Raw genomic sequence first — 25848 nt, 5'->3', positions numbered from 1 at the left:
TGTAGCCCCCTCCTGTCCAGTTTCTCCAGGCAGAAGGCAAGGCCGGCACCTGCTGCCCAGCATCTCTGTTCACTCCTTCAGGCAGGCAGGCTGGGATTTCTTCCTCGAGTGCATGGAATAGACGCCCGCTCCCAACACAATAGCCCCCAGAGGGCTGGTGGTGGAGCCAGGCTGGCACCAGTCCCTGAAATCCCCCTGGTGAGTATCCACAGCTCTGAAGCGGTGCCCGAGCAGCTCATTAAATGCGTCTTGGGTGCCCCTTCTATGTACCAGAAACCGAGCCCCTGTGTACGGTCAGGCCCCATCGGGAGACAGAAATCCACACAGAAGTTTGAACAGGGGAAGTTTAATATAAAAAATTATCGGATCTACTAAGGCAGTAATGTTTAAAGAGAGCTTTCAAGAAAATCCTAGGGTTGTGGGCAAATGCCCAGGGTAAAAAAATTCACCTGAAAGGCATCCCCTCCCCGAGGCTGGGATTCAGCTCTTTTTGGAGGCCCCCCGGATGGTGCACAGGTGTGCTGGGTTGCCGGAGCCAACATGGGCGGTCACCAGGCAAGCAGGAGGAAACCCTGCCAAGGGCAGGCAGGCCGAGGCCAGTGGCCGGATCCCAGGGGGTCGGACACCGGGCGCCGCGGCCAGTGCTGGGACGTCCGCGTGCTGTCGACACGCGCCTTGGCCGTTCCCTCACGGCTGTGAGCAGCAGAGAATGCAACATCACTGAAACTAGAAAGAGAAGCCCCCTCCCTCCTCCGTGCAGAGTCCCTCAAATTTAACATCAGCCAAGGAGAGATGTCTACAGGATCCGGTCCACAATCGCAGAGCGGGTAAAGAAGAGCGCCTCTGGAGCCAAGGCAATAAGCTGATAACTGCAGCACCTCTCGTATCCACGGCCCCCCTTACGTCGTGAGGGTAAGTGACAGCGAGCCAAAGGTGTCCGTTCCATGTGGGACACCAGTGCGTCCGGCCGCTCGGGCTCCCAACACACAGGACAAACGCGGGCATCACGGGCTGCCCGTGGGTCGCCGCACAGAGACCGTCGTCTCTGCTGGTGGCATAAACCCTCGGGACCACCCCCGGGGACGAGGAAAGAGGACACGCCAAGCGCCACGCTCTTTCCATTTCCGACGAAGCTCCCCGGGGTGGGGGGGCGGGGAGCCCCAGCAGAGCCAACTCTCATGCTCTTCCCAGACCCTGGGCGCTTCTCCCGGGGGCGGGGGGCTTCAGAAGACCCCGGGCAGCAGGCGGTGGGGTACGGCCGCGGTGTAGCGCTCCCAGTTGCTGCCGTACTTGTTGGCACAGCGGTGCTCATCCCGGACACAGCGGTGGGTCAGCAGGATGGCCATGTAGACGAGGTAGAAATAGGGCAGCAGGTGGCCCCCGCCACAGGCCAGGCAGTACGCCAGGCTGCCCATCAGGTCGCCCGTGTAGTTGAGGTGGCGGGCCACGCCCCAGAAGCCCGACACCAGGAGCTTGCTGTGGTGCTTCTGCCCGTCGGCCGACGTGTACGTGCACTCGATGACCTTGGGCTTCCTGCCCCAGATCAGGCAGCGGCCGTCGGTGCGGCGGAACAGGTCCTTCTGATGGTTGGCCATCCGGAAAATGTAGTAGCCTAGCAGGCCAAGCAGCAGGACGCCCACGGCATGGGGGGTGGACAGCTGCACCGGGTGGTAGACCAGGTACAGGCCCTGCAGGGAGATGGGGAGCATGGCCCGAGGTCCGACCCCGCTCTGCCCCCCACTAGCCGCCCCCCCATGTCGCGGGACACCTGAGGGAGGGCCTGCAGTTGCCAACAGCATGAGGACCGAGCTCGGTGCCCCTGTGGCTCTGCCCAGCCCCGACTGAGGGGGCGCTGCCCTAGTTTTTCAGAGATGTCTGGGGTTGTGCTCAAGGCCGCCTCCCCTAACTGGTGTGAACCCAGGTCCCTGTGGCTCCCCAGGCCAGCACTTCGATACCTGAATTTCGTGGGGCAAGCCAGGCCTCTCCTGAGGACTCTGAGCCCCCTCTGAGCCTTCCCCTCCGCGCCCTGGCCCGTTGTCCTCCATCCCGAGTTTTCTCGCCAGTAAGGCTCAGCAGGTGTCAGCCCACCTGTCTGGAATGTTCTCTCCCCCGGCCTCCCCACTCTGCTCTCAGCCCGGCTGTGGTTAGCTCTGGAGGCATTTGCCAACTGCCCGAGGCAGGCCGGGGGCTCCTCCCGGGCCCTCTCTTGGGAGCCGGCACCCCCAGTTCCCCCCAGCACCCCCTCCCTGCACCAAGTTGCCCGTTCCCTGGCCTTTTGCAGCAGCCGTGAGCCCGAGGGGGCAAGAGCCCACGCAGGTCTCCTCTGCTCCTGCATCTCCAGCACATGCCTGGTGCCGTGCAGACCCTCATCAAGTATTTGAGGAATAAAGGGAAGAGACAAAACCTCTCATCCTTCAACCATTAAGATTTGATATGAATATAAATACCCGCCTCCATCCACCCAGTTCAGCCAAATCACTCCTTTTTACCCAAAGTCTACACCATATCACCTTTTTCTTTCAGAGTCACATGCTGAGCTGTGTCCCCCAAATTCATATATTGGAGCCCTAACCCCCACAACCCCAGAATGGGTCCGTATCTGGAGATGGGGTCTTTAGAGGGTAATCAAGGTAAAATGGGGTCATGGGGTGGCCCTGATCCCGTGTGACCGGAGTCCTTACAGGAAGAGGGAATCGGGACACAGACCCGCACGCAGGGACGACCCCGTGAGGACCCAGGGGGAGGGCGGCCGTCCACACACGAGGAGCGAGGCCTCGGAAGGACCCCTCCCTCCCACGCCCGCATCCCGGGTGTCTGTCGCCCCAGCTCCCCCCCCGTCTATTGTATTTGTCACGGAGCCCAAGCTGACTAATCCACCAAGCCTCCTTTCTTCCTGGAAACAGGGAGCAGCCTCCCTCCTCCAGCCCCCCGGGGCCCCCAAGCACACCACGTGTGCAGCGCTCAGCATATGCTCAACTGCGTCTCCTGAGGGCAGCCCCGCACATGCGCAGGGACCAAGTGGCCAAATGTTCTGTGGGGCCGCGTCCCGCACCCCGGCCCCTCACCTGCAGGGTGTACAGGTATGGCAGCCAGACGCAGTCCCCCCAGCCCAAGTACCACCCAAAGTGGTCGTGGCAGATGTCGATGGTTTTCAGGTACCAGGCTTCATTCCAGAAGAAGTCCAGCACGTAGATGGCCTGCAAAACAGGAAGAGCCATGTACCGACCAGGGGGCACCCGCGGGGCCGGCTGGAAAACCACAGTCTTGTAGACGAGGAGGTGGCACCTGCTCCACTGGGTGGCTCCCACGTTTCCGCCACGCCTGGGACACGGGGCGGTATGGGGGTTAGGTAAGGGGGCCCTTATCCTCAGAGAGTCTGGAGAAGTGGGGCACCCAGCAAAGCCCCGGAAGGTGACGCCAAGGCTGTGGAGCTCCAAGAAGAGCAAGGTCGCTCCCAGCAGAACGGCTCGGGACAGCCCACAGGGAAGGAGCCCTGCATGCCAGAGTCCACGCCGGCCCGGAGGCCCTTCACCCGCAGGTCCCCCAGGCTGTGCCCCCCCCCCAGCTGCCCCTGCAGCACCGAGACACCCATAGCGTGGCCAGCACGGCCAGTGACCGGTGTCCTACGCAGACGGGAAAAGGTGCAGATGAATCACTGTTCCTCCTTCCCACCTGAGAGCCACGGGGACTGTGTGGGAAAAACACTTCAGAGACCATAAATTGTGAATATGGGCAGGACCCCGGACAGGCTTGGGCTGTTAACACGTGTCCCCTGGGAAAGAGGCCCTGGGCCAAATGAGTCCCCAGGGTGAGCGCAGCACCTGACCCGCAGTGACAGGATCCATCCCCACGTGCTCACTCACCCCCTCCCCAGAGATGCCCGGGAAGGGGGCCGACTGCCTTCTAAATGCAGCGGGCTAACGTTTCTCAAAACCGATCTGGCCTCCAGGTTTTCCCGGCCCCCGGCAAGCATCGGCACCTGCATCCCTTTGGCCGCTACCTGCAGGACGTTGACCAGGACCATGGCGTTGGTCACCTGGCCGTAGAGCTCCTGTTGCTTGGCCGCAAAGGACAAGTTGATGAGGGTCCAGGCGACGATCCCGGGGCGTCCGTTGAAGAACAGCTTGAAGTCAAACCACTTCCCAATTCGGGGATTAAACTCAATGCCCATCATGTAGTTGTAAAAGAAATTGCCTGTGAATTTGCTTGAAAATAGAAACAACACATACATTTAGCCAGGGAGCGCGTCCCATACCACAGGGCCGGTGCGTGCGTGGACACAGTGCCGAGCCCGGCCCTGGCATCAGCATCAGCTGCAGAGGCGCAGGCAGACAACACGCCGGGCCCTCCATTTCCCATGGCCTCGCTGGCTCTCACTTGGCACTCAGCTCCGGCTCCGCAAGAGTCACCCTGAGCTGCTTCCCAGGCTGGGTGGGGAGTCTTCCCTTGAACAGCCAGGCTTCTCCCCACCCTCCTCCAGGTCCCCTGAGGCATGGCCCAGGTGAGCCGCACAACTGGCTTAACTGCATGAAGATCTTCGTTTGCACGCGGCTGGAGGTGACTCACAGGGTGCTCGGGCCCCCACGCGCAATTGAAATGATAAATCTTGCACAGGCAGAGAGTGAGTAAAAGCAGCATGCTCAGAGCCAGGTGCCCGGCTCCAGGGCCCACCATGAAACCCTGCTGGACATCCATTGCCCTGGTTCCTGACCCCAAGGCCCTCTCCAGGGGTGACCAGACAATCAGCCAAGATGACTAACGTGGAGACCTTCCTCAGGTAGAAATTGTAGACACACAGGGATTTCTGTGTTCGTGAGAAGAACATTTTCATGTCCATTTCCCTCAGTTATAGTAAGTAAGAAAGAGCAAAATACACAAAGTCTACAACAGGTCACTGATTATAAAGCACTGAAAATGACTCACATGAGCCACAGAAGACCAGCCTCATTACCTAATTACCACACAAGTCACAAAGCACCATCATCCAAAGACATTTTCCAAGAGCAAGAGTTAAAGGAAACACATTTTGTCTTTACTTGGGGCCCTAAATGTATCTGAGACTAAAATATAGGGCCCAAGCACAAGAATCTTATTCATGACCACCTACACCCATCTACAGGAGGAACCAAATCAACATCTGTTGGTGGAGGGAGAGATGGATGGAGGGATTCAGGGAGGCAGGGATGAAGGATGGGGGCTGGAAAGGCGGATGGGTGGGTGGGATGAATGGGTGGATGGGAAGATGGGTGGATGGGTGGGCAGTTAGGTGGACGGATGCATAGATGCGTAGGTGGGTGGATGGGTGGATGGGTGGGTGGGTTACATGGTGGGTGGATGGGTAGGTGTGTGGATGGGTGGGGAGGTAGGTGGATGGACAGATGGATGGGTGGGTGGATGGTTGGAAGGATGGACAGGTGGGTGGGTGAGTGGATGGGTGGGTAGATTGGGTTGGTGGATGGGTTAAGTGAATGGGTAGGTAGGTAGGTAGATGAACGGTAGATAGGTAGATGGATGGATGGATAAATGGGTTAGAGGGAAGGGTGGATGGGTGGATGGATGAGTCGGATGGATGGGTGGGGGGGGTGGATGGATAAAGAGCTAGATGAGGAGATGGCTAGCTGGGGGGCTCACAACTATCTAACCTAAAGCTTCCATGAGACGCCACCCACCAGTCGGGCTCTCCCTGGGAAGCTCTTACATTAAAGCCACTGAGATAACAAGACTCCTCACTAAGACCGTTGTAGGCCACACTCATGTGCCAGCGATGGAGGCAATGGGCGGCCTCTCCCACGACAGCCCTACCGGTGATGACTCGGCCAAAGATGGACTCGGCCATCGTCCACTGCATTCTTCCTAAGGCAGAAAAAGCCCCCTAGACATTTAGAAAGGTTGTTCCCCAGAATCAAACAAGATCCGTTAGGCATCTCCATCAAGGATTCTCAGTCCTCAGAGCTTTACGACCTCCTATCCCAAGGTCGTAGAGAAAGGAGTGGAAGCATCCACGTTCCACTTTAGCTTGACCAGCTTCCGAAGAACGTACCAGTCTTTGGCATTGGTGGGGAAGAAGTAGCCCTTGATCATGGCAAAGGTGGAAACAGCATAGCCGAGGATGTTGGCGCACCACAGCAGTGGTATCCAGTTGTCGAAGATGATGGTGGGAGAGAACCAGGACTGGAAGTGAGAGTTTGCAAACCAGAGAAGGTGCGTGATGAGCCACGCTTGCAGGCCATTGATTTCATACTTGTTGACAACCCCTGTGGAGGGAAGATGCAAAAATCAAAGTGTTTTCCCGACTGAAACAGCAGCTGGCCCAGGCCCTGCCTGCTCCAGGCCTGTCTGGGGACACCAGGTTGCAGTTCTGAAGCTGGTCAGCCTCTGCCCTAACTTGGGCCCCTGGTCAAAATGCCAGGAGCACAGTGATACTGTTGGCTCCAGGATCAACTGCTCCTGCTTTCGGGGTCCTGGGAAGAAGCAAAGGGCACTGACTAGTCCTCTGGTTCTGATTCTCCTCGGCCGAGCACAGGCCAGGTCACCAGGCTGCAGTTTGCAAGAGAGTGAGGATGCCCCCACAGTACTTGTCGGGAAGCACCCCATCCTCCCGCTGCCCCGGGAGCCCTCTGCAGGCAGGGACAGGGCCGATTCCACCTGCAGGGCTCCTCCTGGCTTCTTGGTGACCGCAGGCAGCTCTGCAGTGCCCCCTAGTCCCCCAGCCTGGATGCAAGTGGCCGCTGCCGCGTTCTCGGTGGGGAGGTGCTCCAGCAGCCGGGTTACGTCATCCAGCTGTGGGGTCGGGGCCGCTCAGTGCCCTGTTTGCTGAAGAACGTGATCTTCAGCCTCCGGGCCGCCTCAGGCCCGGGCTGCCCTGGACACCAGCAGGGCCCGGGCGGCAGCAATGCCCGAGCGAAGTTCACTTTCATTTTGTTGGGGAGCACACTCGGGGGGTGGAATCGGCACAGGGCTACACGGGCCCCATGAGACAATGAGGCAGGGAGAAGAGAAGGGATGCGCGCGGGCTCAGGTTACCTGCGGGGGTCACGGCGCCCTCTTGAACGCCTCCCACGTAGCCCGGCAAGAACTTATGGCAGAAGTCAGGAAGCGCCACGTACAAAAGCACCTGCAGTGGAGATTGAAGGCTGCGTGACCCGCCGCCTAGAGGGCTTGGCTCTTTCACCCAACCTTGCCTTTGTTCATTGACCTGACTCACACAAAAGCACCACACGAACGGCAGAAATCCTGATTTTTGGTCGGTTAGTCCTTCCAGAAGAGTTCGTGGCTCTGGGAGCCCTGACCGCAGGCCTGGTGGGACTCTGAGGGCGGTGGTGCCCCGAGCAGGAAGCTCATTACTGCCTAAAGCAGCAAAGCAGTCTCCCCCCAGGACAGCGCACGAATCCTTCCCACGCACATTTCTGCGGCCATTTTAAAAAGTGAGAGAATTCACATGCCATACGATCGCCCTTTTAGACCCTTCCCGGGTCATTTAGTGCATTCACAAGGTCGTGCAACCGCCGCCACCATCCAGCTCCAGAACAGGGCCATCACCCCCAAAGGGAACCCCACCCCCATTTAGCAGTCGCTCCCTGTTCCCCTCCCCGTACTGGCCCCCAACAACTATTAACCCGTTTTCTACTTTTTCTATTCCGGGAGTTTCATATAAATGGAATCATGCACCACGTGGCCTTCTGTGCGTGGCTTCTTTCACTCAGCGAACGTCCTCAAGGTCCATCCCTGCCAGAGCACACGTGAGTCCCCACCCCGGTCATGGCTGAGTAACGTTCCGCCGCAGGGATGGACCAGGCTTTGTTTTAGCCACTCATCCACTGACATTTCTACTCTTAGGCTATTGTGACTCAGGCTGCCCCATCTCGTTTTTCACCCAAAGGGGCCAAGAGACCGGAAGTGAGAGGGACCCTGGAGCCCAGAAGCCAGGACCCTGAGAAGAAACTGCTACTAAAGGTGGGAGCCTTCCTCCAGGGAGGAAACCCAGGGTAGAGCTGGGGGCTTCTCCCGGCTCGGTCTCCCTGGATTCGGGTAATAAATAACCCTGCCTGTTCACCAGGTTCTTGGTGCAAACAGCCCCTTCCTGGTGAACTCCCTCTGGTCTCAAAGGCCAGTGGGGTCACAACACTTGGCTGGGAGCATGCAGCCACCTGCTGGGGACACGGGCCGTGGCTTTGCCGAGTGGTGTCTCCTGTAATGGAGAGCATCCCTCTGGGGGCTGGAATGCTCCTTCCCATGGGCTGGAAGCTTCCTGTTGGGCACAGGGCTTCTCGGGGCCAGCCCTGCCTCACGGCCTCCCACAGCGTCTTGCTCCATCCTACTATGCATGCCCCTGCAAGGCTGCGCGGGGTCCTGAACTGCGGGGCGCCTCACCCCGCATGTGGGTCAGACACCGTGATGCCGCCAGGTGCCTTCTATCAGAAGACAGAGCTAAGTAGGTCAGGCTCCAGGTAATGCCCTGCGGGGTCCTGGGAAGCAGAATGCCAACCTAAGCCGGGGCTCCGTTTCCCAGACAAACGGCCATCCCAACAAGAGGGGCGCTTGGCGCCCACTGTGCCCCAACGACATTAGCCAGGGAGGGCTGACCTGGAACGTGACCCACAGGGTGTAGAGCTGCGCTGCTTTCTTCGTCACGGATGGAGTCTTGGCCCAGATGTCTGAGAGCCGAGCACGCCCAGTGGCGACGTCCAGCACGGGGGCCGTCAGAGAGCAGCTGTACTGGTCACACGCCATGATGAAGTAGTACACAATGAAGGGCGCGAAGAACAGCAGAGCGATGACGCTCGCCAGCGAAAACCAGTCCACCTCCCTGCAGCAGCAGACAGCAGGCAGTCACACGGGGCCTGCCTGGCCCTGGGACCTTGCAGACAACGCTTTCTGTACAGGCCCCGTTGTTCAAAGTAGCCAGGGCCTCAGAGACAGCTGTCCGCTCTTGGCACAGAGGCCTCCCCATTGCCTGGAAGAGCCACTACACGTGTGTGCTCTACCACGAGTCGCACGGAGGTTGACAGATCCGTGGGCACCCACAGAAAGCCCAGAGCCTGTCACCCACAAGGCCAGAGGCTTCCCGGTTCTGGGCAACGGGGCTGCCCACCCCCTCCCAAGTCCCTACACTCTCTGGCCCAAGAAGGACAGAGACAACTGTGAGCTTCACAGCCAGGACCAGCCTGTTTTAGTCAGTGTTTCATTTCTTCTTCAATTCCTCACATTATAAAATGGTTAACTGCTTACCTTTCACTAGTCTTGATGATAAAAATTTTATTTAATAGGTCTCTAAAATCCCAGAGGCTGGCAACCTCTAAGACCTCACCTTATTTTCTAGCTGGGAAGGCTGCCAAGATTCTTACCAGGCCCGGCCCCACTGTCCTTGAGTCGCGGCCCTGCTGTTGGCGATGCAGTCTGGGCTCTTGGTTTTGGAAGCATCGTGTAGGGATTTTGCAGCCATTGGGCCCTGAGGGAAGGAGATACATCCCGCTCAGATCGTCCCATGAAGAAGAGCCACCACATCTCCCTGCCACACCTGCCACTACTCATAGACTCTGCAGGACTGGTCTCTTTCACTCACCTACTCATGACCTCGTCCTGACTCCAGACAGGGAAGAGATGAGGGACTGTGCTTCAGTCTCTCCTACCTGGCCCTCCGACATCTCTTGAGTCAGTCTTCAGATGGTGGCAGAATGCCCTCTTACCATGTGAACCAGGCCATCCATGTTTCAGAAACCTCTTGCAATCTGCTCCTGCCTCCTGTCCTCCCCACTCTCTCCTCACACCTTCTAATCCAGGCGCCCAGGATCTTTAACGATCCTTGAATATGGTTCATTTCATTCATGATACCTGTTACTTCTGCTTAGAACATGCTTTGCAGGTCTCCTCATTCAGGTCTTTTGTAAAATGTCCCCTCCTTAGTATGACTTTTTATTTTTCCTAGAGTTAATTAGTGCCCCACTTTTTCCATTTGCTAAGGTTTCTATGCATGTCCTAATTTTTTTTCTGAATACTCTAACAGAGCTATCATACATTTCAGCAATTTTTCTAGATACTCTAACACAGTAATGGATCATTTCCATTCTCCCTCTCCCCTATAGCCATTCATCTTGAACCAATGTACAAGCCAGTCAGCCAATTCACATTGCCTGCACCCGAGACCCCCTGCCAAGTCACTCTCCCTGCTACTTTCTTAATAACTCTTTTCATCATGTAGAATGCTTTTTTTTTTTAATTTGAATGCATGTCTATTGTCTGTCTCCCTCCATTAGAATGTAAGCTCCCCAAGGGCAGGAATCATGTGTCCCATTCATTGCTCTACTACCAAGTCCTAGAACACAGTCTGGTACATACAGTGAATTCAATAAATAATCACTCTACAAAAAAAAGGAGGAATAACTGAACTTGTCTATGGGGGAAGCAGTGACATCTACACTTCCAGAACAAGTTCTAATTGTGAAGTTTTCCAAATATCAATGATAAGAAAACACAGTATTAAACGCTTTTAGAGAAAAATCCAGAATTAAGAATCATACTAGCAGTAAGTTGGATTTTAGAAGACAACGATGGAAAACTTTAAAAACTCTGAGGAAAACTGTTTTGCAGCCTAGAATTCTATTCCCAGATTAACTATTATTCAGAGGAGATGACACAGGATCCAAAAGAGCTGCTGAAAGAAAGCCCAATGAAAGGACAAGGGGATGAGAGCTGTGCAGTGCACCAGACAGTAACCAGTCCACACTGGTACTAAAGGAATGGCTTTGGTGGGAGGGAGAATAGAAATGATGAATTTTATTGTGTTAGACTGTGAAAAATTATTGATAGTATGACAGCTGTATTACAGCATTCAGGGGAAAAAAAAATAGTGAAAGATGCATAGAAACCTTAGTAAATGGAAAAAAAGAAAGAAAGAAAGAAAGAAACCTTAGTGAATGGAAAGTGAGGCAACCATTAACTCCAGGAACCATAAAAAGTCATACAAGGGGGAAAAAAACCCAAACCATAATTATAGTGCATTACTTGGCTTAACAGTAATTAATAGCAACTTCCTCATAACAATGTAATACCTGGCTATCGACTGACTACTAGATGTGTAGGATACATAAAGCTTAGCGTGACAAAAGCAAATTATTTAAAAATAAGCAGGTAAAAACAACAATACAAAAGTCACTAAAATAATGAAAAGTATTTGTTTCTGGGAATTAAAACTATGGGATGAAGTGGGGAACTGTTTATTTTACGTGTAAGTCTTAAAAGCCACTGACTTGTTTAAAAATGTGAACATGAGTTACTTTAACACAAATGTACATTCATTAAAAAAAATTTCAGCGACAAAAGACATTTTCATTTGTAGTGTGGGAACTGTAGCCACATCACTTAATTTAATTTTCACAGGTAAGTTTATGGAATGTCTGCCTATGATGTACAAAGCAGGATGAAGAGTTCCTTATGGACCATCCATCTCTACAGCCCCGAAACAGAATACAGAGCTTGGTGCGTGGGAGTCACTTTCACTGAACCTGGCAGAAAACTGGAAAAGGGCCAGATATGTATAGGCTCAGAACTAAGTGTAAAAAGCCAAACAGAAAATGCTGCTGAAGGGAAAAAGTGTATCTTCTACAGATTCAAACAAGCCCAAATAAATATTTTGAGATTACAGAGTTCATTCACCCAGGAGTCTCCTCTGTCATGAGCACTGAATCTTGTAATAAACGGGTAGGTTATATCCTCGGAAACAAGTAGCCAGGGGAGAGGGAGGTGTTCGGGGTATATTTTATTTTATTCCTAAGACTCACAGACAGGAGTTGATGTACCAGCTGTCTTTACTTTTTCAAGCTAAAAAGTCACTGTCTATGCCCATGACCAATGGTGCTAAGACACGCTTACCTCCAATGTCTTGTCTAGGGGTTTCACAGCAGAATGGAAGTGTTCCTTCTTGATCGGGCCTCTCTAAAATCTCTGGATTCTCTTAATTCAAAAGGCCCACTTGATCCTCCTCAACCCACTAAGAAAGTCCTGCAGGGACACAAAAATGATGAAGACGTTCAGGGAGCTGACATTTCAGGATTGAAGGCAGATAAGGACCCAAATGGCATTTATTCAAGGCCTACTGTTGGAACCAAGTGAGAAGTGCAAGCCCAAGAGCTTAGGGTTCAAAAGCGGAAGACACCCCATGGCGGGGGGGGGGGAGGGAATATTACCACCCCGCTTCTTCGCCTAGCACACACAGTGTCTGGCAAATAGTAAGTATTTAATGATAATGGAGGGATTGAACACAAGTCTGCATGGCAGCATCACCTTGGACATGAGCCTTAGCATAGGCAGATGCAGACCTGATGAGTAGCAATGAACAGAAAGGTATTTTCTTTGAAGACTTACACCAAGCAGCCACATATGCATCTGAAACATTTCTAGAAGCTTGTTTGTGCCACCAGCCTGAATCAAGCCCCCTGGAGTTCGCACATTCCATTGGTACATTCTGGGAGCCAGTGAGAGCCTAAGAACATGGAGCAGCATCGAGAGTGATCTGGGCTTGGAGCCTGGCTCTCTGCAGACTCTGCGGGACCCGGTGACCTTCCTAAGTATCTTGGGTCATGAATGCCTACACATGTGAGGATCTGCAGTGGTTGTTAAAGCTGGGTGAGGGAGAGTTAGTGTCCCATACCTGGGGACGAAGACCAGCCAGGGAAGGGGATGAGGCTTTCTGACCGCCTGCTCAGCTCCCTCGACTGGTCTTTGAGTTCCACAGGCCAAAGCCAAAGGGACATGGCCCCAAGGGTTTGAGGATGACATAGTAGAAGTGCCTGACCCTAAGCTTCTGATTGCCAAGGCATTCACGGCAAAGACGTCCATCTCAAATGAACATACCACGAGCTGCTTGACGCAGCTACCAGCCAAACAACCAGAGAAGGAACCAGGCTACTCCCACCTGTAAGTCCCCTTTCAGAAAGCCCTAGGTGACCAAGACAGCTGACCACCGCAGCGACCTCCGTTCTTGCCGTGCCCTTATTCCCACTCTTATGCTTTAAACTGGCCAATAGAGTGAACCCATGAAACCCCAGACCCCTACCCTTGACCCCCATGAAGGCAGAGCCCCAGGCCCACACACACCCTCTCTCCCCATGACCTCACTGTGGCTCTGAGCATTCTGTGTGGCCTCCAGGACCTGTGAGTAATAAACCCTGCTCGTCAGAGCTCCCCAATGGTTGTTGCTGAGGTGCACCCTGCAATCATAAGGACCACTAGGGCTGGGCTAGCCATGATGGCCCTGGGAGGGAGGGGGCTGCCCCAGTAATACAAGCCCAGGAGGGTGCTTCAGGCATTCCCAGACCACAGTATCACTATCTACAGGCGGAGACCCACACAACAGATGACTTACACCCCTTAGCAGCTTTTTGGCACACTGAAATTTTAGAAGTTTGGGGATGCTCTAGACACCCAGGAGCATGGCAGAGGCATCTGGGGACTGGCACAGGGAATGTCCTGGAGGCCCCAAGGTCACCACCAAGGCTCTGAGTTCTCAGCAGCACAGATTCCTGCTGCCCACTTGGAATCCAAGTTGTGGGACCACCTGCTAGGCCTGTTTCCTCATCCACAAGCAGCCGTCACCTGCTTACTCAAGGAAATGAGGTCATGGCACCAAGTGCTCAGAGCCCTCCCTGACCCCATCGGAGTTCACCTAAAAGAGAGCCAGTTATCGCCAAAAGGATCCTCAGCACCCTCAGGCCTCAGAAAGGCTTAGCTGGGCTCATGCAGGGCGTCAGGGTGAGGTTCAGACTAGCAGAGGTCTAAGGGCCATGCAACCCCAAAGCCAGCCCCAGAGAGTTCTGGTTACCCCCTGCACCTAACCATGCTGCTACCTGGTGGCTTAAAACAACAGTCTTTTCATCCTTTCTCATTGCTTCTGTGATTAGGAGTCTGGGGAGACTGGCTAGGCCGTTACAGGTTGGGGTGTGCCAGAGCGGCTGTCTTCATGCGGCCTCTCCTTGTGGGCCAGCTAGGGCGTCCTCACAGCCTGGTGGCTCAGCGCCATGGAGAGAGGTTCAGGGAACCAGCGATGGTTCCAGCAGACCCCACGGAGTTGTACCGCCCCTTCTGAGGGCCTGAGGAGACAAGTGACAGCACTTCCAGCACATTCTATCGGCTACAGGGAGTCCCAAGTCCACCTCCTTTCAAGGGGAAGGGAATCGGGCTCCATGCCTTGATGTGGGGATTGCAAGATATTAGAACACAAGATACTGTTGGGGCCATCCCTCGATGATTCAACCTTTACAGACAGTGGCTGTTTACTGAGCATCTACGGAGTTCCAAGTGCCCAATATCTTACTGAGTTCTTGCACAGACACCGGAGAGTAAGCATTACGACGTCCCTTTTACAGATGAGGAGGTTGACGTGAGCAAGGTGGAGTGCGCTCTCTGCTCACTCGGGCCCCTGGGGATGGAGGTTAATGACTTCTGGGGGTGGACTGGAGAAAGAAGAAAGGCAAGGACCTCTACATTTGAATTCTAAACTTGCGTTACAGTGAGCATATATTTGCAGCTTTGGGAGCGCAGAACCCTGGAGCCACGGTCAAAGCTGCAGCTTACCCTTTAGAATCAGGGCTCAGTGTCTCTGGGCATTTCTTCCCACCTAGGGCACATGCCCACTTCTGAAGGCCTTGGAAAGCGCCCCAGGAGTGGCTCTGCTGGGTCCCTGTGGGCCCTCAGTCCTCTCGAGGTAAGCCAGGCCAGAGCCTCCTGGCGCCAAGAGCTTGGGGGAGCCACACATCTCCAAAGCAGCCCCTACATTTGGAAGTGAGGCTTGTGAACTGTACCTGTGAGTTGAGGGAGTGACAACTGCAGAAGGCCCAGGGTCAGGGGGCGGGGCTGGGGGGGGCTGGGTTGTAGAGAAGCTGCAGGTAAACCAAGAATCACCCCAAAGATCAGTCCCATCATGCTTTGGGAATGGTGGGGGGGATGCATAGGTGACCTCCCGACCCCCATTCAGCCACAAATGTCCCCAGAATTGTGGGTCTTAGGACTCCAGGAGCTGTTTAAAAACCCTTTTCGTTATTGCTAAATCATTTTATTACATAAGTCTGTTTTCCGGAAAATAGGAAAAGAACAGCTGTATCCCCATCCCTGTTTAAGGTTTGGGTGTGTAGCTTTTCAAGTAGTCTTTTTAATGACAGCCTTATCTCCCTCCTGCCCCTTTGGCTGTGGCATGCCAGGGGACTTGTCTCCATGTTGAGTCCATTCGTTTTAACAGTTGCCACGTATCCCACCGTATTAGTGCATCATGACTTATCCGATCCTCTTACTGATAGTCATTAGGTGTTTCTGGTTTTTGCATGTATATACAGCAAGTCATGATGGGAGTTCTTGCATCTGCATGTTTACATAGCTGTCTGAATATGTCCAGGGATAAACTCCTAAAGGTAGATGTTGGGTGGACAGGTAGGTTTACCTGGCCTCTAGAACTGTCTTCACAGCCAGGAAAGCAGCTGCCCACCCCCTCACCGATTCTGATGTTTATCATTCTTTTTCATCTCAGGTTGACTTTGGCAGGTCTGTATTCTTCAGTCCCTACTACTCTTGGATTCACAAATTCCCAAACCAGACCCCCCCCCCCCCCGCCCCCGCCCCGGCTGTTCAGATAAGGTTCCAAGAAATGTTTCCGTATTCGAATAGTACCTGGCACAGCCCTCAGAAAAATTACCTGTTATCATCATAGTTATCTGAATTTCACTACCAGGCCTCTCCATGCCCCACGTTTCCAGCTCCCCCTCCCCCAACCATCCATATATATTTTTTGAGAGAATACACAACATTTTATTAAAAAGAAATTCGCCAAATTGCGCTCAGAAAGAGCGCGTCATTTTCTGCTCCCACCAAGAGTACACAAAAGGTCTTTTACGCTTCACTGAGCAGCCCACTCCCTCGCTGCCCGTGTCTCACATCTGGGCACCCAAAGTGGCGCCCGGTGGGGCCCAGTTCCTTTCTCTTTACCTAAGGAGCTGCAGAATGGGCCAAAGAGGGCACCGGTCCTCAGACCGGGGCGCTTCTGAGAATAGACCACCGCCGGCCGCTCACCTGGGCGCCCCCCACCTGCACGCACCGCGCCGGCTCACCTGGGCGCCCCTAACCTGCGCGCACCGCGCCGGCTCACCTGAGCGTCTGGCTCCGCACCCACCTGCGTCCCCAACTCCTGGCCTGCTGCCGCCCCCCACCCCCGCGCCGGGGGCCTAGAGGGGCCGCCCCGAAGCTCCGCCCCCAGCATGACGTGATGCGATAGACGACCAATTGGAGGCGGGTCCTGATAGGCCGGCGTCCCTGCGCCCGGCGATTGCTCGCACGCCTCGCCCCACCCCCTGAGCTGACTCCGGACCACCAAACGCACCACTCGGCGGCGCTGGGGCGCGGGATTGACGGCCGAGGGCCCGCCCCGCGGACCGCTGGCTGCCGGAGCGGCACCCCGCACCCACGCTAAGCCCCGCGGAGCACGCGCGAGGGCCGGCGCTCCATCCACCCAATGGCCGCGGGCAAGTTGCTTCCCCTGCGCCCCAGTTTCCTCTTTCTGCAAATAGGGCTTCCAAGGAGCGCAGCAAACACTTGCTGAGCATCTGATGTGTCAGGCCCTGGGTCCACAGCAACCCACAAACGGACAACATCCCTGCTCCTAGGGGTCACGTCTACTAGGGGCGGGGCGAGAGCAATAATCAATAAACAACAATCAAATAGGTAGAGTGTCAGATGGTGAAGGTGCTGTGCAGAGGATTAGAGCAGTTTGATTTGGGGGTGTCAGGGAGGGCTCTGCTAGGAGGCCTGGCAGGTCTGGTTCCCCCAGAAGTGAGGGAGATGGAGTTTCGGGTCAGGATCACACCTGTGCAGAGATGGGGGGGGGGAAGGAGCAGCAGCGCTGGAAAGAGGGAGAAGTTGAACTGCCATGCAAGCCCAACTGGGGCCAACACAATGGGGCAGATAGGAACCCACGACAGTTGTCCCGCTTGGCAGGAATGCCCAAGCCACATACATACTCCTGCCTCCGGAGACCAGCTACTGGACAGGGCCACCCTTGCAAGGACATGACATTGGGCAGGGCAGCTGTACAACCCAAGCAGCCCCTGGAGGGGTGGGCAATTGAAGGTGTCTGCTGGCCCCACTCCCAACATTTGGGACAAAGGTCTTGTTTGCATAGGGATCTGATTGGCACAGCTCTGTGTCCCTCACAGAGAAACATTTTTTCTGCAGTTTTTTATTTTGAAAAATGTCAAAACACACAAACCAGTTGAATATATACTAAAGTGAGCACCCATATACCTAGATTCAGCAGCTGCTAAGTTTCCCACGTTTAATTTCTTTACCTCCCTCTCTCTCTGTATCCACCCCCCACTTTTTTCCCTGAACCATTAATTAGCCGCAGGTGATGTCTTCTTCCTAGATACTTAAGCAACCACCTCTTGCGTTACCAAAATAAAATACATTACACTTTGGAAATTTTGTATCAACCCAATGCTATTATCTAATATATTGTTCATATTCAGTTTTCCCCCATCGTCCCATTCATGTCCTTTATAGCTGTTTATTAAAAGTCAGGATCCAATCGGGAAACCACTCTGTGCGTCAGGTGTCAGGGCTCCTTAGCCTTAATCTGGAGCACTGCCCCCGCCTTCACTCCCCTCCCCTCCCCTCCCCTCCCCCCTTCCCCTCCCCTCCCTTTCCTTCTTCCAATTGTCCATCAAGAACAAGCATTACTTTAGAGACGGGGAAAAAGTATTTTAAATGTGAAAATGTTTATGACAAAAGCAGCATCGCAAGTCGGGAGAAGACGGACTGTTCAATGACAGAGTTACTTATTCATACGGAAAAAAAAAAATGGATTCCTACCCTAAATGGACGAAAGAATGAGCTTTAAGAAAAAGCGAAAGCCTGCCGCAGTAGATCGAACGAGCGCTCCGGGTGAGAAATGTGGCAAGAGCACAGCGGCACTCCGCCCGGCGGCGGGACTCGCAGGCCTAGGGAAACGAGGCGCGGCCGCGCAGGGGCCGGCTCTCGGAAAGGAACCAGAGCCAGCGCGCGCGCGCGTGGGCGCGGGGCCGAGGACGCCCTCCGGCGCTGAGCCGAGAGCGCGTGCTCTACTCCCGCAATGCAGCACCCAACTGCAGAAAGAGAATGAAAACGACGGATCTAACATTACGAGGGCAAACAGCCAAGTTGAAGGAGCAGGTTGGGTGCAGTTTGTGGGGAAGTGTGGAATAAAAGAGTGGAGTTGCGCTCGCTGCGGGGCTGGCCGCCGTCCCCCGCGGTCGGTGGCGGGGCTGCAGGAACCCCTCCCGGCTTCGCGGTGGGGCGGAGGGGACGGGCCTCCCTCCTGCGCAGGCGCGGCCGCGGCTCCGCGGGCTCTGCGGCCCAAGGCCGGCCAGACCCCGCGGGAGGACCCGGAAGAGCCCAGGCCACCGCGGCCAGGATGGGCCGGAAGGTGACCGTGGCCGCCTGCGCGCTCAACCAATGGGCCCTGGACTTCGAGGGCAATTTGCAGAGGATTTTAAAGAGTGAGTCTCGGGGCGGCGGGGTGGGGGGAGTGGGAGAAGAGGCCTGGACAGGCTGGTGGGACGGGGTGTGGGGAGTCCGGGGGGGGGAGCGGGGTTCGGGGGGGGACAGGGCGTGAGTGGGGACGCGGGGTGGGGGGAGCGGGGGCACGGGGTGGGGCAAGTGGGGCCGGGGTGGGGGGGAGCGGGGTTGGGGGGGGACAGGGCGTGAGTGGGGACGCGGGGTGGGGGGAGCGGGGGCACGGGGTGGGGCAAGTGGGGCCGGGGTGGGGGGGAGCGGGGTTGGGGGGGGACAGGGCGTGAGGGGGGACGCGGGGTGGGGGGAGCGGGGGCACGGGGTGGGGCAAGTGGGGCCCGGGTGGCAGGGTCATGGGGTGGGGGGGGGGCGAAGGTCCAGGCCGGCCGGCCCCTGCTTGCTTGTGATGCACACACATCCTTGCTCTGTGGAAAGTCGCAGCCCTGGGCTTGGGGACAGATAAGATGATGCGTAATGACAACCCCCCCCGTAAGTGCCCAGGCCCCCCCCCCGAATTGGGGGTGGTTTACTGTTCCTGGTGGGACCCATGGTATACACTCGTGGTAGGAAAAGCGTGGCTGCAGAGGCAGAGATGGAGACGAGAGGCTGAGGCTTATCTGTCCTCAGATACCTCTGGGGTCCAGTGTGGCTTAGCTAGGGCTGAGATGCCTGAGAGGTGCTGAGTTGTGCATGTTTAGAGGCATTTAAGGGAAGAGGGTGGTCAACCACCAGCGAGGATGTCGTGAAGAAGTGTCCCACGGAAGGTGGTCTTGTTACCAGAGAACTGGTTCCTAACTCAGTTTCCGCAGCTTGCCATCAACACAAGTGATGGGGAGTAAAGAAAAAGTTGCTTTATTCAGGAACCAGGCAACCTGGGAAGATGGTGAACTAAAGTGTCAAAGTCCATCTTTCCCATCCAGAGGGAGCCTGAGGGTTTCAAAGGGGACGGTGCAGGAAGAGGGAGGGGGGCTGCATGCAGGAGAAGCAGGTGCCCAGATGGCAGTCAGATGTGGACATGACCCTGAACGGACTCACTGGCATTGCCACCCCCACCCCCCCCAGCTGTTCTCGAATGCTGTCAGAGCTCATCGTCTGGGAGAGTCAGGTCCTTCACTCCGTGAGGCCAGTGGTCTGCAAATCTCAAGGAGAGTAGGTTAGTTCTGCTACAGATCCAGGGACTTAGGTCAGCAAGCAAGGAGCATGTGAGCTTGAAGCAAGTCAGACTTTAAGACAGACGGGAGTGCTGTTACCGTGTCTGGTGCCTAGAGACTGTCCTGATGGGTAGACTTTGGGAGAAGCCAGCCCCTAGAGGGAAGCAGAGTAAGGGGTGAGCCTGCAATCTTAGAGACTAGGGTGTGGTTGTTGCGGGGGGGGGTGGCCCATATAGTGAGCCTTGGCACCAGCCCGTCTGTGAACATGAAAGGTCCAACTACTCAGACCTACAGCTAGAGTGGCAACCCTGCAGGTGTGCTCACCCCATGCCGTCTTGTTCTGAGCTGCTCCCTGCAAGAGTTTGCAGTAAGAACAGGAGGATGCAAGAGAGGGCATCTTTTTAGCCATGTACCCGAGACCTTCAGCCTCTTTGTTTCAATCTCAGTCTGCTTACATCTTATCAGAGCACAGAGCATATCTAGTTAGAGCGAGGCAGTCAGTGGCCAGAGCTGTCTCTGTTCAGGTGGCCTCTCCTCCACAGGTGCACGGTTGGGCCCTGCTGCCCCAAACCAGAGGTTGCCAGTGCCGCTGTAGGCTGTGGTCCTTCGAGTCCTGCCCTCTCCCTGCACACGGTCTTCCACATCTGCCCGTTAATGAACTACCAGGGTGTGGATGCTTCCTCCCCAGTGCTAAGGTCAGCCCTGCAGGCCCTGTGTCTTATTTCCTGCCTGTGTAAGCAGGGTCTCTGGGAGAGCCCGTCCTTGGCTGCATGGGGTCAGGGAGATCACTGAGTGCTTTTGTTTGTGGTTTGGCTTTTTATCGCACCTATTACAGCAGTGTTTTATCTGCCTCTGACCACGGTGTAGGTGCTGAAATTGCTCCTCTCTCTCTCTCTCTCTCAGGTATTGAAATTGCCAAACGCAAAGGAGCAAGATACAGGCTAGGACCAGAACTGGAGATATGGTGAGAGCGGAACACACAGACCCCGCAGGGCGGGCAGGTGGAGGTGTCCGCATCAGCTCCCCACAGCGGAAACACGGGGAGGGGGGTGGGCATGCAGAGGTGCAGACGTGTGGGCCTGTTGAGGGGCATCGGAAGCCCGCGAGTGGGCCCGCTTAATGCCTCTGAGCCAGAGTGCCCGGCCAGGCTGGGCCGGCCTGGAGTCCGGTGTCGGGTCACTAGAGGAGCAGGGACTCGGCAGCTGGACTGATACCCAAGCCGCGTCTGCTGGCCACCACCCTCCCCAGGCCCTCCCTCTCACGTTTGGTCACAAGCATGTTTCACTTACTGGTCTCGGCATCTCCCCACAAGTGGGTGTGGGTGATCACTTCCGCTCTGCCCGTTCGAGGTGATCGGGAAGCCAGTTCCTCCTTGTCCCGTATTCAGAAAGAAGCAAGTGTCTTAGGAGCTACGGTTCTTTTGTGACAGATGTCAGCTGCCCTCTGGGTTCCCACGTGTGTACAGGTCCTGGCCATTTGTGGGATCAGAAGTTCCTCCTCAGGCCATGTCCCTGCTTTGGATTCTGGGCTTCGTGTAAACAGAAAGTCTCACCTCCCAGGAGTCTTTGTGCTCGCCCTTGAGGCCACTCCCGTCCTTTTCCTCGGGAGCCGGACTTCTGTCTTTGGGATCCCGACTTCAGCTCGGGCTGTGTGTCCCGTGGTAGCCAAGAGCGTTTGCACCCTCACTTGGCCTGCTCTTCAAGACACTGCTCTGCCCCTGGGGTCCTGGGGTGTGTAAACGAGCTCTGCCCCTGGGGTCCTGGCTTGGTGTTTGTGTTTTGTCTGTTCTTCCCACTGCAGGGCTGCCCTCAGCAGCCCGGTCCCCCTGGCATAATCGCTGTCCAGACGCCTCCAGGTTAGGTCCTTACCCCTTTCTCTGTGCCGTGCTCTCCCCACACCTGGCCCCCAAATCCGGACCTGTCATTTTATGAGGCGGAGGGTGTTAGTTACAGGATCGGCAAGCTGGGTGGCCTCAAACAGCTGGAACTGACTCTCTCACAGTCCCGGAGGCCAGAGGCTTCCTCCAGAAGCTCCAGGGGAGGATCCGTCCTGCCTCCTCTGGCTTCCGCTCCCACCCCTCGTCCTGTGGCTCGTCCTGCCTAGCTCCGTCCTCACGCGGCCCCCTCCGTGTCTCCTCCTCCTCCTGTTGGATTCAGCACCTGCCTAGGTCATTCAGGCTCATCTCATCTTTAGATCCTTAATAACCTCTGTGAAGACCCTTTCCCCAGTACGGTCACATTCACGGGCTCCGGCGGTTAGGAGGTGGACACAGCTTTTTGGGGGACGCCATCCAGTCTGCTACCAGCAAAAACCACAGCAAAAGCTAGGAGTCGCTCTGTGAGTGATAATGGAATGATATTAATGATCTTCCGTGTCTGAGGAACATGTTTCTGTAGGTTCAGCTTTGTAGATCAATGTGATTTTGGCTACCTTAAAAGTTAAAAAAAGTCCACAGGCAGACACGTTGACACAAGAGATAATCTCTTGTTGTAACTTAACGCTAGGAAAAAAGAGCCTAGGGACAGAGGTTTCTTCGTTTCTGGGGAAATGCGTCCTCTTTTGTAGCTGTGATCCTAACTCTGGCTGCACAGTGGAATCGCTGGTTGCACCCCTGCACGTTCTGACCCCAGTGGCCCGTGGGCCCCTGCCGCCCCTCCCCACTCCCCCAGTGTGTCTCTGGGGCTCACCCGCCTGCTCCCTTCCTCTGCAGTGGCTACGGGTGTTGGGATCATTACTACGAGTCGGACACCCTCTTGCATTCGCTCCAAGTCCTGGCTGCCCTTCTGGAATCTCCGGTCACTCAGGATATCATCTGTGACGTGGGACTGTAAGTGCCAACGCGCACATCCGGGAAGGCAAGCTCAGGAAACAAGGAAGGTTCAGGGTGCGAGCTATCCTACCTTCAGGGATGCGGGATCTGCACGGTTCAAAGATACAAAAGGTCTTACGTTGAAAAGTGGGTTTTGTACGCCCCCCAGCCTGTAGACCCCTAAGTCCCCCAACGGAGGCAGCTCTAGGAAGCAGCTTTTACAGGTTCCCCGAGAAGCTCCTGCCCGTGTGGGAGCACACTGTGCATAGTGGGAGCATAGTGTTTACCCCGTCACACATAGGGAACTTTCTTCACTTAATGGTAATTCTTGGGATGACACCACATCACTCCACATCAACACGCAGACCATATGGTTCCAGATGGTGCAGTTTCCGTAGGTGAAGTTGTACATGGCGTAGGTACGTAGGGGTGGGGTCCACAGGCACAGGTGTGTAGCGGCCGGGTACGTAGGCGTCGGGGTCCAGAGGAGCAGGTGTATACGGTGCGGGTATGTAGGGGGCAGGTTCCATATGGCGCGGGCACTTAGGGGGTGGGGTCCAGGGCACAGGTGCGTAGGGGTGGGTTCCACAGGTGCAGGTAGGCGTGAGCATAGGGGGTGGGGTCCGCAGGTGTAGGTGTATATGGAGTGGGTATAGGGGGCAGGGCCGATAGGCACATGGGTGTAGGGCATAGGTATAGGGGCAGGGTCCCCAGGCGCAGGAGTGTACGGCGTGGGTACGTAGCGGGCGGGTCCCCACGGGCAGGAGTGTACGGCGTGGGTACGTAGCGGGCGGGTCCCCACGGGCAGGAGTGTACGGCGTGGGTACGTAGCGGGCAGGTCCCCACGGGCAGGAGTGTACGGCGTGGGTACGTAGCGGGCAGGTCCCCACGGGCAGGAGTGTACGGCGTGGGCACATAGCAGGCGGGTCCCCACGGGCAGGAGTGTACGGCGTGGGTACGTAGCGGGCGGGTCCCCAGGCGCAGCTCATACGGGTGGGATTCCGCTACTGTCCTGTGTGTGGGCCATCCTTGCAAAGCCAGAGCCCCTCAGTGGGTTTGTGTGTCGTTCCTGTTTATATCTCCAGGTCCGGTTCTGCCTGTGACGGAAGTAGAGCCATGTTTGCTTTCCTCTTAGCGCAGCCTTGCGTGTGCCCACCACGTCCTTCCACGTCGCTGTGACATGTGTTTATTGGGGCCTCATTCCAGCAGCTCACAGACAGGATTTTTTCTTCTTCTTTTTTTAATTTGATTATGTTCTGTTAACCACCATACATTACATCATTAGTTCTTGATGTAGTGTTCCATGATTCATTGTTTGTGTATAACACCCAGTGCTCCACGCAGAACGTGCCCTCCTTAATACCTACCCATCACCGGGCTAACCCATCCCCCCACCCGCTCCCCCCTAGAACCCTCAGTTTGTTTCTCAGAGTCCATCGTCTCTCATGGTTTGTCTCCCCCTCCGATTTCCCCCCTTCATTCTTCCCCTCCTGCTATTTTCTTTTCTTTTCTTTTCTTTTTTAACATACGTATTATTTGGTTCAGAGATACAGGTCACAGATGGGATTTTTAACCCAGTTTATTCATGTTTATCATGATTTTGGATGTTTCCTATCGCTGCTGTGACAAATGACTACAAACGTAAGACACAAAAGCAACACAAGTTTTTTGTCTTATGTTTGTGGACATCAGAAGTCGTCTGAAAAATGGTTCAGCCAGGCTGGGTCCTAGAGGCTCTTGGGGGGCAATCCTGCTTGGCGAGGCCCCTGCGTCCCTTGGGACCCCTGGTCCACCTTCAGAGCCGGCAGTGGTCCCCCACACCTCTGCTCCCCCTCTGACCCCCGCCTCCCCGTGTAAGGACCTGGTGACTATGTTGAGCGACCCAGGTAGTCCAGAATAATCTCCCCATCTCAGGGTGTGCAAAGCCCCTGTCGCCATGTGAGGGGCTTACACTACAATTCCTGGCTCCAGGAATTAGGACGTGGACGTGCCTGCGCCTCCTGATTCAGCTGCCGCAGGGGCGTAGGCCTGCCCGGGCCCTCTTGTCTCCCTCTGGGTTTCCCTTCTTTTTGGTTGCTTTTCTGTGCTCCGCTCTCTTCTGTTGGCTTGGAGTTTATAATCCTACTTTTTAAAAAGATTTATTTGTTTATTTGAGAGAGGGAGAAGGAGGTGGGGCAGAGGGACAGGGAGAGAAGCAGACACCTCGCTGAGCTGGGAGTCGGGTGCGGGGCCCGAGACCATGACCCAGGCCGAAATCAAGCATCAGACGCTCAACCGACTCAGCCACCCAGGCGCCCTATAATCCTATTTTTATTTTTCTGGTTTTTATTCTTAAAACATCAAGTCATACTTATAAAGATATTTTATTTTCACATCTAATATTTATTTGGACACATAATAAGATTCTAAACAAAACAGTAATTTTATCGTGACGTCCTTGATACCTGGCCAGCTTCCCCATAGTGGGGCGCCCCGCTTCCTGCAGAGGACACAAGGGGGGAGATGTGAAGCGCGATGTCTGTGGGAGGGGTCCAGACAGAGCGGTGGGCAAATGGAAGGGGTGCAGGCCACAGGTCAGGAGGTGCTCTGAAGGAGAACCAGGAAGGCGCTGGGGCCGGAGAGGTGACACGGTGACAGGGCTGCGTGCAGATGGGGCGGCAGCCACTGGAAGGTCTGAGAACGTTCCAGGAGAGAGGAAGAGCCCTGAGGGAATGATTGCGCTCCACTGGAAGAGTCTCTCCTGCTTTAGAGCCTATTCCAGGGCAGAAACCCTCTGAGAAAACTAGAGGGGAGACTTCTGCTTCTCCTCCAGGGCTCGAGGAGGCTTCGTACTAAAACGGACATAGGATTTTGCTGTTCACAGACACGTGTGTGCCCCCTCTCTCCACAGGCCTGTCATGCACCGGAATGTCCGCTACAACTGCAGGGTGATATTTCTCAACAGGTAGGTGGCGGTCGGGAGAGAGTGCGCGGCGCACCACCTCCCCCAGGCTCTGCTGCTCTGCGGCGTGGTCCATGGGAACCGCATGGTCGCTGGAACTGCATGCTCCCTGGGAACCACAAGGTCGCTGAAACCCATGCTCCCTGGGAGCCACGTGCTAGGAGGCAGCTTCCGGCAATGTCCGGTCCTTAGTGAGGGCCGACATACAGGCAGGTGACCCAAGTGTCACTGCTTCTCCTGGCCTCTGCCCACCACGGTCACCTTCGGGTATTAGAAGGAGAGAGACCCCAGGGTACGGCTGCTGCCGTTCAGGGGAGGGTGGTGTGTCCTGCTCTCCTGGTGGATCCCGGATGTCAGCTGCCCGCACAGCTCAGCACACCTGCTGGGTCTTGGCAGCTCAGTCATCATCCACCGTCAGGGGA

General features: G+C 55.5%; 2 protein-coding genes across 4 annotated transcripts in view; one reads left to right on the top strand and one right to left on the bottom strand.

Moving 5' to 3' along the window:
• Nucleotides 1-345: 345 nt before the first annotated feature.
• DHCR7 (7-dehydrocholesterol reductase) lies at nucleotides 346-16215 on the bottom strand. Its single transcript, XM_028118163.2, has 9 exons — nucleotides 16130-16215; nucleotides 11869-11997; nucleotides 9345-9448; nucleotides 8584-8806; nucleotides 7024-7114; nucleotides 6041-6254; nucleotides 4001-4205; nucleotides 3066-3197; nucleotides 346-1688 (listed from the first exon to the last, which is right to left on the bottom strand). Exons 3-9 carry the CDS (start codon nucleotides 9440-9442, stop codon nucleotides 1224-1226), a joined length of 1428 nt encoding a protein of 475 aa, XP_027973964.1. The 5' UTR covers nucleotides 9443-9448; nucleotides 11869-11997; nucleotides 16130-16215; the 3' UTR covers nucleotides 346-1223.
• A 1850-nt stretch (nucleotides 16216-18065) lies between these two features.
• Nucleotides 18066-25848, top strand: part of NADSYN1 (NAD synthetase 1) — a 40436-nt gene continuing 32653 nt past the window's right edge. For all 3 annotated transcript variants that reach the window (XM_088018066.1, XM_088018065.1, XM_088018067.1), the window contains exons 1-4: nucleotides 18066-18512; nucleotides 20580-20640; nucleotides 22387-22503; nucleotides 25376-25429. In XM_088018066.1, the coding sequence (XP_087874192.1) occupies nucleotides 18428-18512; nucleotides 20580-20640; nucleotides 22387-22503; nucleotides 25376-25429 (317 nt within the window). In that variant the 5' untranslated portion in view covers nucleotides 18066-18427. The remainder of the gene's footprint in view (nucleotides 18513-20579; nucleotides 20641-22386; nucleotides 22504-25375; nucleotides 25430-25848) is intronic.

Source organism: Eumetopias jubatus, unplaced genomic scaffold (genome assembly GCF_037043125.1).
Source record: "Eumetopias jubatus isolate StellerSeaLion01/CBP00866 unplaced genomic scaffold, mEumJub1_p1.0 scaffold_13, whole genome shotgun sequence".
Classification (NCBI taxonomy): domain Eukaryota; kingdom Metazoa; phylum Chordata; class Mammalia; order Carnivora; family Otariidae; genus Eumetopias; species Eumetopias jubatus.
Note: the sequence above shows the minus strand (reverse complement) of the source record. Positions and strands in the feature narration are given on the sequence as shown.

What these genes read in the sequence shown, in the direction of transcription:
- DHCR7 (XM_028118163.2), bottom strand. Translation starts at nt 9,442, where the DNA reads ATGGCTGCAAAATCCCTACACGATGCTTCCAAAACCAAGAGCCCAGAC. An exon ending in GGACAGTGGGGCCGGGCCTG is followed by an intron (nt 8,807 to 9,344) that starts GTAAGAATCTTG and finishes CTGCTGCTGCAG; the next exon opens with GGAGGTGGACTGGTTTTCGC. An exon ending in CCCTGTGGGTCACGTTCCAG is followed by an intron (nt 7,115 to 8,583) that starts GTCAGCCCTCCC and finishes TCTCCACTGCAG; the next exon opens with GTGCTTTTGTACGTGGCGCT.